The sequence below is a fragment of the Periophthalmus magnuspinnatus genome, chromosome 10, assembly GCF_009829125.3.
Source record: "Periophthalmus magnuspinnatus isolate fPerMag1 chromosome 10, fPerMag1.2.pri, whole genome shotgun sequence".
Lineage (NCBI taxonomy): Eukaryota > Metazoa > Chordata > Actinopteri > Gobiiformes > Gobiidae > Periophthalmus > Periophthalmus magnuspinnatus.
In genome coordinates this window covers 5,303,580-5,317,338 of record NC_047135.1, presented here as the reverse complement: position 1 = coordinate 5,317,338, position 13,759 = coordinate 5,303,580, and the positions used below count along the sequence as shown (strand labels likewise).

Genomic DNA, 13,759 nt, shown 5'->3' with positions numbered 1-13,759 from the left:
AGGTGGACAGGTAGAATACAGTGATAAATATGTCACTGTCCTCCAAGTCTAAAGCTAGCGATATCCAAGTATGTGTATATGCATTTTACTCTCCTAGCTTACATATAATTTAGAATAAAGGCTCTGAAAATGTGGACACGTACAACAACGGCACAACATCAGTTATTTAGGAAATCTATGGAGAGGAACTTGTCTCAATATGGTGAGTTTGAATCTGTTCCAACAAGCAGTATTTCTCTCTCTGTTCACTCTCAAATGTTGTGCTGTATTGTCAATAAAAGTGGAAACCAATTTCAGTATCTTAATAATGTTACAAGTCAAAACTGAAAAAAAAAAAAATGCTTAGATTGAATTGAATTGCATTTTGCACGCTCACAATGCATGCCTTTCATTTTTAATAGCCCATAATTTCCACAATCTTCTAATTAACCGATGTGTGTGCACTTGTAACTGCATTCATTCATCTCTGGAATTTTGCTGCTAAGGCTTCATGAGTTTGGCTGCCCTTTTCTGAGAGGTCAAGGCAACCTTTGAACATTGCTCAAATTATTATTTTCACATTAACTTTGCCCAGATACAGTAGTGAAAACTGTACAACATGGAGCTTTTAATCAGGCACATCAATGGGATGTTTGTGTGCATTCAGCAGCAGGGGCTAACATTGATTGAAAAGCTGTAAGATGGCATTTAGCTTCACTGCAAAAACATTTAAATTACTGGCGAAAAAGGTCACACTGCAAAAATAGCCTTTATTGATAAGTAAGTAAATCAATCACATTAGGCCAGAGCTATAGTGCTTCTGACAGGTGAGCTGAGCAAGTATGAAAACAGCACTGCCTCCAGCTAGTTCTTTATGTAAACTTTATATTTTCAAAAAGAAATTATTGACTTTAGAAATGTTCGTTGTTTTTGGTAGAATCACTGTTCTTGACGTCTTCAGACTTGGAGCTCTGTAAAAACAAAGCAAAATAAAATAAACAAAACATTATTCACTATTTTTTTTTACGTCACTGCATTATAAAACCAGAATCTCAGTATATTTTGTTTGGAATAATTCACCCGATGTATACTGAATATACTCTATACAAAAAACTGTTCCTTTTCAAAATAGTTAGAGTCTTTATTATTTATTTTGAGTTTTAATTAACAAGGCTAGGACCTGAGCTTGACTAGAAACTATAAACCATACAGCTTTATACATATTCAGACAAATACACAAAGAACATATTATCAGTGCTGGAAGAAGTACTCAATTTTGTTACTTAAGTAAAAGTACAGATACTGGAGCATAAAATATTGAAGTAAAAGTAAAAGCATCACATGTAAATATCTACTTAAGGAAAGGTCACTTAAGTATACTGCGAAAGACTTTGAGACTTAATAAAGCTTCAGACTGTAGTGATTTTAATATGTGCTGAATTTTGCTCAACAGAAACTATTTAATTATTATTTTTTGTTTTTATTTATATATTTTTGTTTGCTCAAACTATTAACTTGCTAAAAAATAAACCCCACAGCCTTTTCAGCAGGTCTCAAACAATAATGAAAAGTACTTTTATTTTTCAGTCCTGTAAAAAAATGTAGTGAAGTAAAAGTAAAAAGTATCCTCTTTAAAATTGAATTAAGTAAAGTACAGATACCTAACGTTTGGACTTAAGCACAGTACTTTAATACTTTTACTTGGTAATGTTCTACCACTGCATATAACAGATACAAGTAGATAGAAACATGTAGATACAAAGAGTGGACAGTGAGAAATGATGAGAAGATGTATATGTGCATGTACAAGTATAGGCCGAGTATGCAGCTTGTAATATAGCAATACTTGTAGTCTCTCACCTTAGATTTGAAAAGCAGGTTGATCACACCTTTTGATCGTCTGTCAGCAGTCCGGTCCGATGTCACACACACGGACATGCTCTTGCTGTCCCTTCTTGTTCTGGCACTGTCCACCTCTTCTGATCCCACTGGCACTGACAATGACAGACCTGCACATAAAGAAACAAGCACGAGATATTCTAAAGATGTATGTACCTCCATGACAACCCAATTATAAAATGACCTAGGACAGTGAAGCAGCCAGACACTGCTACAACAGCATTTTCTACTGGCCTGTGCATGTTCGCTAAGACAGTACACTGTGTTTGCAGCAGTGCTAATCAGAGGAAGTCTATTAACACCATGGTCGATACTGGCTCTGCTGGCACGGGCCGATATGGCGAAAGGCCAAGGGAGCAGAAGTGCAGTGTACCTCCTGACTTAGTGTAATATGTAAGGTGACTACACACAGTATGGAAGTACAGTATGGAAGTGACAGTCAAACGGTGGGGCCAGCTCATGGATCTATAATAAGAACTGGATAAGACATTCCCCCTCTGTCCCGGGGTGAGATCGACTTGTGGCTCCAGGTACTGCAGCTCCCAGGATCTTGAGCCCAGAAAGAATTCTCCCATATAGCACAATGTATTATTTAGGAATTCAAACTGTCTGTGTTCGGCTGACAGGGCATCCACAGCTTTCACAAAGGTTGGATTTTGTAGGGATTCTTCTCTATTTTCACAACATGAACATTTTAACATTTTAAATCCTTAAAGTGCCTAAAAGTTAGCCAAGCAGATATAGCCAAGCAGCACTCTGAGCCCACACTAGCTCCGCTCTAGTACCTAGCTCTCTGATCGGTCAAAACTGGTCATGCACATCCACGTTTCTGGTGTCCCATGGGTGGGAGGTGCTAGCCCGTATTGAGGAAGTAAAGTGAAAGAGAAAATAATTTTTGGACTCATGCCCCAATGCCAAATTTTATTATACTTCCATGGGCCAGCTACAAAAGTGGGAGATTTTTAAAATTAAATTAACATTAAAAAAAAAAAAAAAAAAGAAATAAGAGGAGAATGGCAGAAACTTAAGAAAGGAGAAAAAAATAATGAGTGAGATTCCATTTTTTTTCCTTTCATTTCTTTATCTTTTTTTTATAATAGAAAAAAGTTTTAGCTTTTTTTAGCCATTTTTTTAAGGCTTGGACTGGCTTATATTGTACACTGAGTAGAGACAGACCTTTGGCAATCAAAGCATGTTAAAGAAGTGTAATTCATTAATGCTGTATACTTAGTATAACTTTTGGTATTATTAATATGACAACATAGATAACATAAAAACAGACATTTTACACATTTCACGCGTCATAACTGCATGTCATTTACATTCATGTTTTGAAGTCTGTATGCAGTGCACATAACTGTATGAATTGATTAGTTAGCAATTTGCAATTAATCAATTTACTTTCTAAAGAATAACATTTCTCTGTATATTAAAGATATTATATAAACTGGAGTATAATGTAGTAACGGATGTACTATAGTGAGTCACCTGGTATTGTGGGTAAGGATTTGGAGTTGGTTAACCTCACATTCCCCTCATTGGGCTCACACAGGTTGGTGTCACTGCGGAACTCCTGCTTCTTAGACAGCTAGAGGGAGACAAAGATCACACGCATACATAAAAACATCCTTCATCAACGGTGAATAGTTACATTTTGTGAATTTGTCTATTGCTGGGTTTCTTATAACATCACAAAATTCTCGGGGCCAATAATATGTAATACAGATGGGGCTCAGGTAAAAATAATACTGTTAAAATGCAGATTTGTGTTGTGATACAGTGAGCTCTTGAGTCTAATCACAAATAAAAATGATTAGGTTCAACATTCATGAATTTACCTTTTGGATATTTCAGGGCAAAACACAATGTAATCAATTAATGAAACTGTCTCTTGCCCCCATCTGGGATTATGACATGATCACATTATAGAATCTGAAAACCACCAATTACCTAATGTCTTTTTTATCATGCTTGCATCGATCTCTAGGTCTTAAAAATGCTTTCTATACAACTCTGTGGGCCTCTTCATACATTTACAATCACATTAAATTTTTTGCTAATCTTGTTTCTTTCACTGGCCCAGTTATGAATAATGTTGTGTTTAAACGTATAAGCAAAAGTATACTTCCAATGTTCGATATGTTTTTTCCGTTAACATTTATTGTGTGACTTTGCCTCCTACCCTCTTGGTCTCCAGAGTGTTCGTCCGCTCCCTCTCCTCTGTTATGAAGATCATGCTGCTCCTTTTCTTCTTCTTCTTGCTCTTCCTCAATCTGACCTCCGCGTCGCCAACGGTAACCACCTCCTCCCCTGTGTTTGTGCTCACACTGCCGCTGGAGCGTGGCAGAGTAGACGGCCACACCGGTGACTCTGGTGGTATATCCCTGTGCAGAGGACAAGGGGAAAGTCAATGGACAGTGTTAAATATCGACTTTGGGCTCAGGCTGGCTGTAAATCAGGACAAATCTCTGTCGTTTAGAGCAGTGAAGGGGACTTCTAACTGAGTCTGAGGGCTTCTTGTGCTACTTCAAGGTCAGTAGATGAATTTTGACCTCTAGCAGTAGCTGACAATTTGCACTTAACCAAGAACATTTACTTGGGAAGAAATTCTCCATTATAACTGTAAATGAAATTAAGCACACTATTACTTGCAAAATTTTAAACTACTCAGTGGTGCCTCCAGGATTTTGAAACAGGGTGGCCACTGAACCACATGTCAGTTTTACAGTTATCAGTTTTGGAGTTATCAGCGCCCCTACTATTACTTGTAAATGGTCACTTTTTTTTTTTTACCTTTAAGGAACTCAAAGCGCTTTACATTAAGGAACCACTCACTCATTCACACACACACACACATTTATATATTGGTGTATGCAGACACTGGGGCTGAGATGAGTTAAGTGTCTTGCCCAAGAACACAACAACAGTATTCAGCTGGAATTGCACGGTCAACCTGTGGGTCAGTAGATCTGTCCACTCTAACGATGATGTTTTATGTCAAGAGTGGGGATTTGAATCGCCAACCTTCAGATCAGTGGACAAACACTCCAAGCCACTGTCGCTCAACTATTTCTACTACTACATCTACTACTTCTATTTTTTAGTGTATAACAACATACAGCAACTTAGGTTTCCATACAAATACATTATTTCATGATTTAGGTGAAAACATGGATGGCAAAAAGGCCTTGATAAAACCTCATCATTTCAAAGTATAAGACTTTAAAGTTATGGTCTTAAACTGCCCAGAAAATCTACATACTTTCGGAAATGTAGTCTTCATTCACCAGTTTTTTGGTGATTACTACTAGTATGTTTAAACTTTACCTGTCAGCGTGTGTCTTGGTCGGGGTGCTACATTCTGAGCCTTGCAATGATGAGATAGAGATAATTGACTGACGGTAAGATCGCAGCATGGAGCGAGGACGAGTGGACTTTCTCTCATCCAGATGAGGCTATAAACACACAAAAAAAAAAACGCTTTAGGCAAAACAACTGCAATCTGTGTAGCTGGATTTTACTTTTCAAGTAAGAGTTTCTTCCAAATGAGCATGCCTGCACATCATTAGTGTGAACTGTCCTGAAGGAGCTAGGCTATTTGCAAGTTAATGACCATATTAAGCCATGCTAACACAGTCCAGTCGAGATGCATTTGAATAAAAAAGTTAAAATCACAAATCAGCTTCTTCTCAATGACGTTTGTAGCTACTTTGATCTTTACCTGGGTGAGCTTATTTGCAACTTAATGAAATCACTTTTAAAAACCACAGCTTTCTGAGATGAAATGTTTGGATCATGTAATGACATCTTGTTCTTACTGACTCTTCTGTCGATTTCTTACCAGCTCCCTCACGCCGTACTCCTTCTCCACTTTCTTCTTAACCTGTTTGAAGCACTCCTCCATGCGCTCATGGAAAGGTCGGAGGTCATCGGTCACTCTCTTTCCATGGAGAGAGAGTCCTGCTCCGAGTAATGGTATCTATGAAATAAAACAAAAAAATGTCATAATCAATTAAATACTAGAAAAACAAAAATGCATATCCGCTATGAACATGTATGACCGATTCTCACCTGCCATGCAATCAAGTCTTTGAGGCGCATGAGTTTGTCCCGGTCTTCTGGGTGCTCTTGAGTGTACTCATCAGTGAAGAAAGCCTAAACCAGGGGAAAACATCAGGTATTATTTTGGTCTTCTTTGGCTTTCAAACATGCTTTCAGTCATCATGACATTTGTAGTTCATATTATTTTAAATTATGTAACAATCGGGGTAGAAATTGTGTGGTTGAGTGATTTCCGAGTCTTCAGAGAAAGATGCATTTATAAAAAGAACTAATGTAACAAGCGTGAATGAAGCGAAGCACATCTCCAGGTATGTTTTTTTAAGCGCAAAAGGAACGTGAAATGGATATAATAATAAACACATACATATATACTCACGCACAGGTATGTTTTTGATTATGACAGAGTGTTATCACATGATCAAAAAGTTAATTTTATTATTTTTGTTTGTCATATGTTCCATTTAACACAAACAAGGACCTGCACCTATAACCTTTTTGGTAATAAATGTATTTAATTTTGTGCCATTGAAGAGTCATCCCATTACATTATATCATTCTGAGCTTAGACACTGCTAATTCAAACTTTTTAATAGGTTATCTTACCGTCTCATACTTGGCAAAGCCGCCCATGACCGCTGGGTCCACAATGCCATTAAGCAGCATAGACAGAGGGTTGATGGGTAGACTCCAGTCGGCCTGATACTGATTAATCATGGTCAGGATTTTCTCATTGGTGGACTCCATCGTCTCAATGGCATTCTCCAGTGGTGACAAGGTCGTCTGGACAGGAATAAATAAATACATAAGAAAAGACAGCGAGTGACAATGGAGGCAGCCAGTGACAATGAGTGACAATCTAACTGAAGTAAATAATTAATGAAAAGAGTTAAAATAGGATCTGTGAAGGAGAATTGGAAGCGGTAACACTGGAGGCAATAGCTGAAAGCAAACACAGAGTTCAAACAGACTCACATGTTTAATGTCAGAGGCTTCAAACCAGCGTAGGATCCCAGGCAGCTTGTACACTGTGGTGAATGTGGTACGCTCTATCCACATGGACTGCAAAAAGATGGCACCAGACAACTGAATAGGCCTGTCCTATCATTTAAAACATCTGCACCAGCTGCAATTTTCAATGTTACAGCAATTTGTCAGAGTTGTAAGAATCTATTAAGCATTGACGTGCGCTATAAGGCGAATAATACAGAAATGTTAAAAAAAAGTATTGTGTCATTGTGATGGTAATAAATCAATTTCTTCATAAAAGAAACTCACAGTAAACTCATTGTTCGGATCCACAGGTCCTTTCCTCACAGGCCGGGAGTAGTGGAAGCGCTGCACGTAGTTGGACTTGTAGAAGCTGTGCGGGGGAGGAAGTCAAACAGGGAAAACAAATTAAAGCATTTCCACTACAAGATTGAAAACGTGGCACTATCAGAGACACATTCTTTTCGATCAAAGTTTAAATTTACATATTGGTCCATACAAATACAGATTAAATCAAATGGAACTGACTTGATAATCTGGTCAGGCACTGGCTTGTTCTTCAGGCGAGGGGGGATCTCCAGCACAGGTTGCACAGTAAAACATTGTATATCTGAACAGGTTCACTCAGGAATCAAACCGCAAGGCAAAAACAACAATCCCTAATAAGGAAACACTAAATAATTATTGCTTGCTTGCCCAAGGACATATCAGCAGCTATCATCTGCTGAGCTGAAATCACACTGCCAACTTGTGTGTCAGTGGATCTGACTGCCCTATCAATGACATTTATGTTGGGAGCAGGATTTGAACCACCAACCTTCAGATCCGTGAACAAACGGTCGACCAACTGAGCTACTGTCATTGCCTCTATTCAATTAGAAGTGTTTATTGCTCAAACACATGCATTCTTACTGTGAAAAGGCTAGCCTCTCCACAGATCAAACCTATAAAGTGGTGGTGGAGATAGTTAGGCCTGTCACGATAACACATTTTGAAGTGCGATATATTGCTTAAGTCAAGATCATAAATGACCATAAAGTACAAGAAAGTATTCTAAATGTATGGCATTGTTAAATATTGTTGAGCTGTATAAATGAACAGCAGAATGCAACACTTGAGTAATTTGTATAATTTTAGTTTATAATTCAATCTTCTACAGCTGAAATCTTATCATACTACAGAAAAAATAACTAAAAATGTCTCACTACTACAAAGAAAAAGTACCACGATAAATACTGACCCCCAAAATACTGAAAGACAAGTCGCTATAGTACTTATTGTGACAGGCCTACACTGTGGAACATTCCCAAGCAACAAAGAGGTGACAGGCAGGAAAAGTTTCAAAGTGAACCTTTAAGAAATGCCCTCAAAATGTTCTTTTATACTTATTGACTTATCATCAGCTCCAATGGGGCACCTGTCAGGAGCAGTGGGTGAGAGCTGTACAGGGCCTGGGGACTATTGTCCAGTTATAGGAAAGACGTTGGACAGAAGTGCCCCAAAGGAGGATGAGTCTACATTTTTAATATATTATGGAAAAAGTTCACTCCGCACTGCGAAGTTTAGGAATTGAATGCAGAACATTTTTTCTCTGAGGCAATGGTGCTAAAGCCTACTATTTTGCAGTTGTCACACATTAGTCTAATATGCATTTGTCAAACTACATCATAATAAATAAGCATTACTTGATCCATTTTGAACATTTTAAGGATACACTGAAGGGGACAGTCCTGTATGTCGTCCCCAGGCATGGTGGTTGTGTTGAGGCGCACAGAACTGGGGAACTGGGACATGAGTTGGTTCTGGAAGTCCTCTCTGCGCTCGTACTCCTTCCCACGATGGATAAACACCTTATTCTAATGTCAATACAGGCAAACGTGTGCTGTCAATACTAATATGTGGCTTAAGTGTGTAAAAATCTAATGACAAACTGTACTGTATGTTGACAGAATCCATGTAATATAATTGAATGGTGTAGATTGACTTAACTATGTCAATACACCCACAGATTGATTTTTAGATATTTTGTATTACTGCTTTTGACAAGCCTGGTTGGAACATCAGATTACACAAGGTAAGGATGTGAAATATAATATATATTCATCCTTTCTATGCCATCATTTTTCACCCTATCCCTCTAATCTACAACTTAGCATTGTTTTACATTTTCCCTCCTCTGCACATTTCCAAAGCATTCTGTCTGTCATCTTTGCAGAGGTGTAATAAAAAATTCTGGGCACTGGGCACACGCCATATTGTTGGGTCTGTTTTTCATCATAAGTTTGCATTACAATATTTTTGATGGCATATTTTCTATATTAAGCCCCAGGTAAACTTCTCTCTACCCCTTGTCCGAGTCCCCTGCCTCTTTGACCTTCAAAACATCAACATTCAGACCTCCACAAATGGAAGGAGCTCCGTGTTTTCTCCCTGTTAGCTTCAGCTCTGGCTCTTGTCTCTTCTTCAGTGCCACTGCTTTCTTTTCTTGCACTTTTCCTTTTCTTCTGTTACACAACGCACTTGACATTTTCGACACCCGCTCCACCCGCACCACCCTGCTTCAACACTTTCACCTCCACATGTTCTGTTCTCTTATTTGACATCAATATTGTACTGCCAAGATTGAATCTGACACAGTGCTGTAGGTTTTGAGCAGTTTAACTTGATAGATTGCATTCACGTTCTAGATTGATAGAGGATATATATACAAAGTTAAACCGTATGAATATGTGTTGGAGATTGGCAATTGTGAAAAAATAAATTCACTGAAATTCATGTGTACTGGCAGAGAACACAATACAGGGTGTCTATAAAGTCTCTTCAGTTTAAAAAATGTATTACAAAGGCAATTGATAAGATATCTTAATCAGAGTTCTTTTTAATTGACCTCCATATGGGCACAATTAGTCGCACGAAGCACATCAAGATGGAACTGGATTTCTTGCCATGTTCGCTTTAGCAGAGCCTCATGACACCCATCAATGTTTGCAAATGCATCTGTTATCTTTTGCTTTAGTTCACTAATGTCCCGTATCTTTGTTGAAACATGACAGCTTTCACATAGCCCCATAGAAAGAAACCCAGAGGTGTGATATCTGGTGAAAATGGTGACCATGAAATTGGTCCAATACAACGGTCTGGAAATTTTTGATTGAGGAACTCACGAACATGAGGACTCCAATGTAATTACAAACTTTTATAACCAAGTATCAAGTCCAATATAACAAATCTAATTAATATATCTTATCACTTTCCTTTGTAATTAAATTTAAAAATTGTAAAGAGACTTTATGGACACCCTGTAAATGAGATAGAGATTTTAACCATGAACCAGGTCAATAAGTCTGCAATCTGATAGTTAAAGAGCATATACTGTTCTTTTCCTTTTCATCGTATTATCTATATATTTGCTTTTTGTTGACTTTTATGTGAAGCACTTTGGGAAGGTGAACTTGTGCTATATAAATAAAATTTAATTGAACTGAACTGAAAATCATACCATAGAATTCTTCTCTTGCTCCGTTTTGCACAAGAAATACTCTAATGTCAGATGAACCCAACCTATTAAACGGTTGACAGTGTCTTCATCAATCAACATTTTATTGGTCAAGTTATTATTTTATTGGGATTATAAAGCATTTTTGTGGATCACAGCAGAAGGGAGAAGGTATGGAGTGTGTAAGAGTTTTGGGAGAGAATTGTGACTTTAATCTCTCTTTTAAGATACAGATATGTAGTTGAATACTATTACATATGGTTGTTTTCCTGTGAGCAGATTTGGGTGAAATCATAGAAATACGTAATGGTTTGAAGGGGTTTTGGCAGTATCACGCCTCTTTTAGTTGAATATGTTGCACATGCAGGGACAGCACACATGGTTAAGGGTCAAGTTTCCATCTTCAAGGTACTCAAAACGTTTTATATTAAGGAACCACTCACCCATTCACGCACATTCATACACCAGTGTACACAGATACTGGGGAAGAGGTGGGTTAAGTGTCTTTCCCAAGGATACAACAACAGGATTCATTAGTAGGAGCTGGAATCACACCGCTCTGAACACTCTACCAACAACCTTTACACTCTACCACTGAGCTAATATAGCCCACATACTAACCCTGAGAAATGGAGGGTAGCCATGTCCATAGAACCCAACAGCGAAGTAGTCAGGCTTCGGTCTGAGGATCTTCATTATATTCTCGTAGAACTTAGCTTGTTTTTCCTGTAGAGACAAGGACAGAGATGGAGATGTGCTTTATTTGTCAGCTGTGTGCGCTCATGCTTTGAAAAGAACAAAGGCTGCGCGTGTGCCACTGACAAAGCTGCCCTCAGCACAACGTCCGACCTTTGTGGGTGAGAGATGTGGATAAAAGTGCACACCGCTCCAAGGACAATGACTGCCATTTATAAATCATATAGATTCAGCATTAGATTAAAAAGGGGCCTTCAAAACAGAAAACTGGACAAAATGCTATATAGAACACTCCTGAGGTCAATTATAACATAATATTATTGAAAAGAATTACAGTGCAGTTGCAACTTTATTTTACTGTTAAATCTAAAGAAATCATTGTTACTTCTACACAAAACATTCTGGGTTGCTTAAAGGCCCTATTTTATGCACTTAACTGATCTTTGTTATAATATTTCCTCATCACAAACAGACCTGGAGTTGTGTTTTGTTTGATTCACACATGTTTAACACACAAACTCTGCATATTTAGACTGAGTTCTTCTCTCAGACAGAAAACACTCTGCTCCACCTTGTGATGTCATGTGGTAATAATAACAGGAAGTGCTCCACTAGAATCATTTGGATCATTTCAGTCCTGAAACAGCCCATGTCTACTGAACTAAAGGTAAAAGGTAGCTGACTCTGTGGGTCCTGTTTATTTCAGGGAGTTACTGCAGCCCTATACTCCACACAGAGCCCTGAGGTCAGCTGACCAGCTCCTGCTGCTGTGCCTGAAGTCAGGCTCAAGACCTGAGGTGACGGAGCCTTTTCTGTGGCAGCGCACAGACAATGGAACAGCCTCCCTCTACCTGTCAGATCCTCTCAGTCTTTAACGCAGTTTAAGACAAGACTAAAAACCCACCTCCTTCCTGGCGTTTAATTCTAGCTAGAGAGGATACCTTGGTGTTTTATTGTTGTGTTGTTCTTTGCCTATGTGTCATCTTTTCTGTAAATCTGTTTTGTTGACTTTGTGTGAAGCACTTTGGACTGCTCAAGATTTTAAATGTGCTATAGAAATAAAACAATATTTAATTGTTAAGTGGAAAACTTCCACTTTATGACGTCAGAAGGTGGAAACAGAGCATTTTGAGCATTGGAGATGTAATAATAATAAAGGTTTACTCAAATGTGTGAATGAAACAAAACTCAACTCTGGGTATGTTTTTAAGGAGGTAACAGCATTATAACCTAGCTTAAAGCTCACAAGAGTCAATTTTGAGTAATTTAGGACCTTTAAAACATGTGTATTTTGACAATTGCAAACTAAATAGTTTCCTTAAAACATATATAAGATTTATATATTTGTGCTTACTAAAACTGTCTAAAAAAACTTAAAAAGACAGAGATAGACTGTGGTTAAAATATACTGTATACATACACATTTGCATTAGAAATAAAGTCAGAATTTTTGAAAAGCATATACGGGTGTGTATTTTTACCAGTCTCTTGCTGAGCAGCTCGTAATCGAATAGCTCATTTTCATACTGTTCTGCTAGCTCTTTGCACAAAGTGATGGCCTCTTCCCACATCTGCAGACAAACAAGGGGGAAACAAAAGAGAAAGATCTTCCATTAAACAAAGTGACAACAGCAGCACCAAATGAATGTTGCGACTCTGGAGAGAAGGGAATTATATTTATAAGTGCTTCCAAGAACATAAGACTCTCACAAAGAATTCGAAACACGTTTGCAGTATTAAACATAGAAATGTGAAAGTGCACTGCATTCTAAACTGGGAAGAAGTGCGACTTATGGGGAGAAATCTTTGGTCTTGTAAGAGAAAAAAAAGACATATTGTTATTCTTGCTGTGTAGCATCAGGTGTAGGTACTTGATAATACACTATTAATGCCATATATACAGAGAGTGTGGATAAGCGCGCCTGACCTTGCCCTTGTCAAAGTAGTCGATGATGGTGTCGTAGAGCGTCTCTTTGAGCTGTCTCTGAGTCTGAGGGCCGTGAAGTTCAAACTGAGGGTTACACATTTCATCGGACCACTGAAAAGAAACAGGCAGAGCACAGCTTTCAGACAAGTCGTGGCACAACATAGTGTTTTTTTTTCTCTTTACTTTGTAGAAATAAGTCTCGATGTAAAAAGCAAATGTCTGTGGCTAATCAAATTGATAATATGGTGAAAAATGATGATTCTGAAGTGTGTGTTTTTACAGATGTTTTACTTTACATTATTTTACCTACACTAATAACTTTAACATACTATTTATTACTGTAGGATTTTTAGGGATTGGTATTGACTCCAGGATATTGGTTCAAGGTTTAACTCAATGAAAGGACTAAAACTATTTGCTGGCTGCTTTTGGCCCAGAACGTCTCATTATGTTTGTACTTAAATGTATCTACAGACGTTAGAAATGTACTTTTTGACTTCGCCTTTTGCCATAATCTTCTACTAAAATCATTTGCAATTCTTCTCATACAATGAGCGAAGATTAAAACATTAATATTATTACTGTTGTTTTTCTGCGCTAGCCTAAGCTTGAGCACGCACTTCACAAAACACAATACTTTTAATGCAATGCGCTGTTTTCTTCAGAATGCCGCATTATGACAATACAAATGACATAATGGCACTTATGTACAG

General features: G+C 37.9%; 1 protein-coding gene across 1 annotated transcript in view; it reads right to left on the bottom strand.

The window, feature by feature from the left end:
- Positions 1–583: 583 nt before the first annotated feature.
- Positions 584–13,759, bottom strand: part of LOC117377252 (dedicator of cytokinesis protein 2-like) — a 96,793-nt gene continuing 83,617 nt past the window's right edge. Inside the window, exons 37-51 of the mRNA XM_033973634.2 lie at positions 13,047–13,157; positions 12,601–12,690; positions 11,045–11,149; positions 8,642–8,783; positions 7,456–7,537; positions 7,216–7,300; positions 6,913–6,999; positions 6,544–6,720; positions 5,950–6,033; positions 5,720–5,857; positions 5,206–5,333; positions 4,061–4,262; positions 3,367–3,466; positions 1,840–1,988; positions 584–950 (exon numbers count right to left, since the gene is read on the bottom strand). Coding sequence (XP_033829525.1) covers positions 891–950; positions 1,840–1,988; positions 3,367–3,466; positions 4,061–4,262; positions 5,206–5,333; positions 5,720–5,857; positions 5,950–6,033; positions 6,544–6,720; positions 6,913–6,999; positions 7,216–7,300; positions 7,456–7,537; positions 8,642–8,783; positions 11,045–11,149; positions 12,601–12,690; positions 13,047–13,157 — 1,740 coding nt within the window. The 3' untranslated portion in view covers positions 584–890. The remainder of the gene's footprint in view (positions 951–1,839; positions 1,989–3,366; positions 3,467–4,060; positions 4,263–5,205; positions 5,334–5,719; positions 5,858–5,949; positions 6,034–6,543; positions 6,721–6,912; positions 7,000–7,215; positions 7,301–7,455; positions 7,538–8,641; positions 8,784–11,044; positions 11,150–12,600; positions 12,691–13,046; positions 13,158–13,759) is intronic.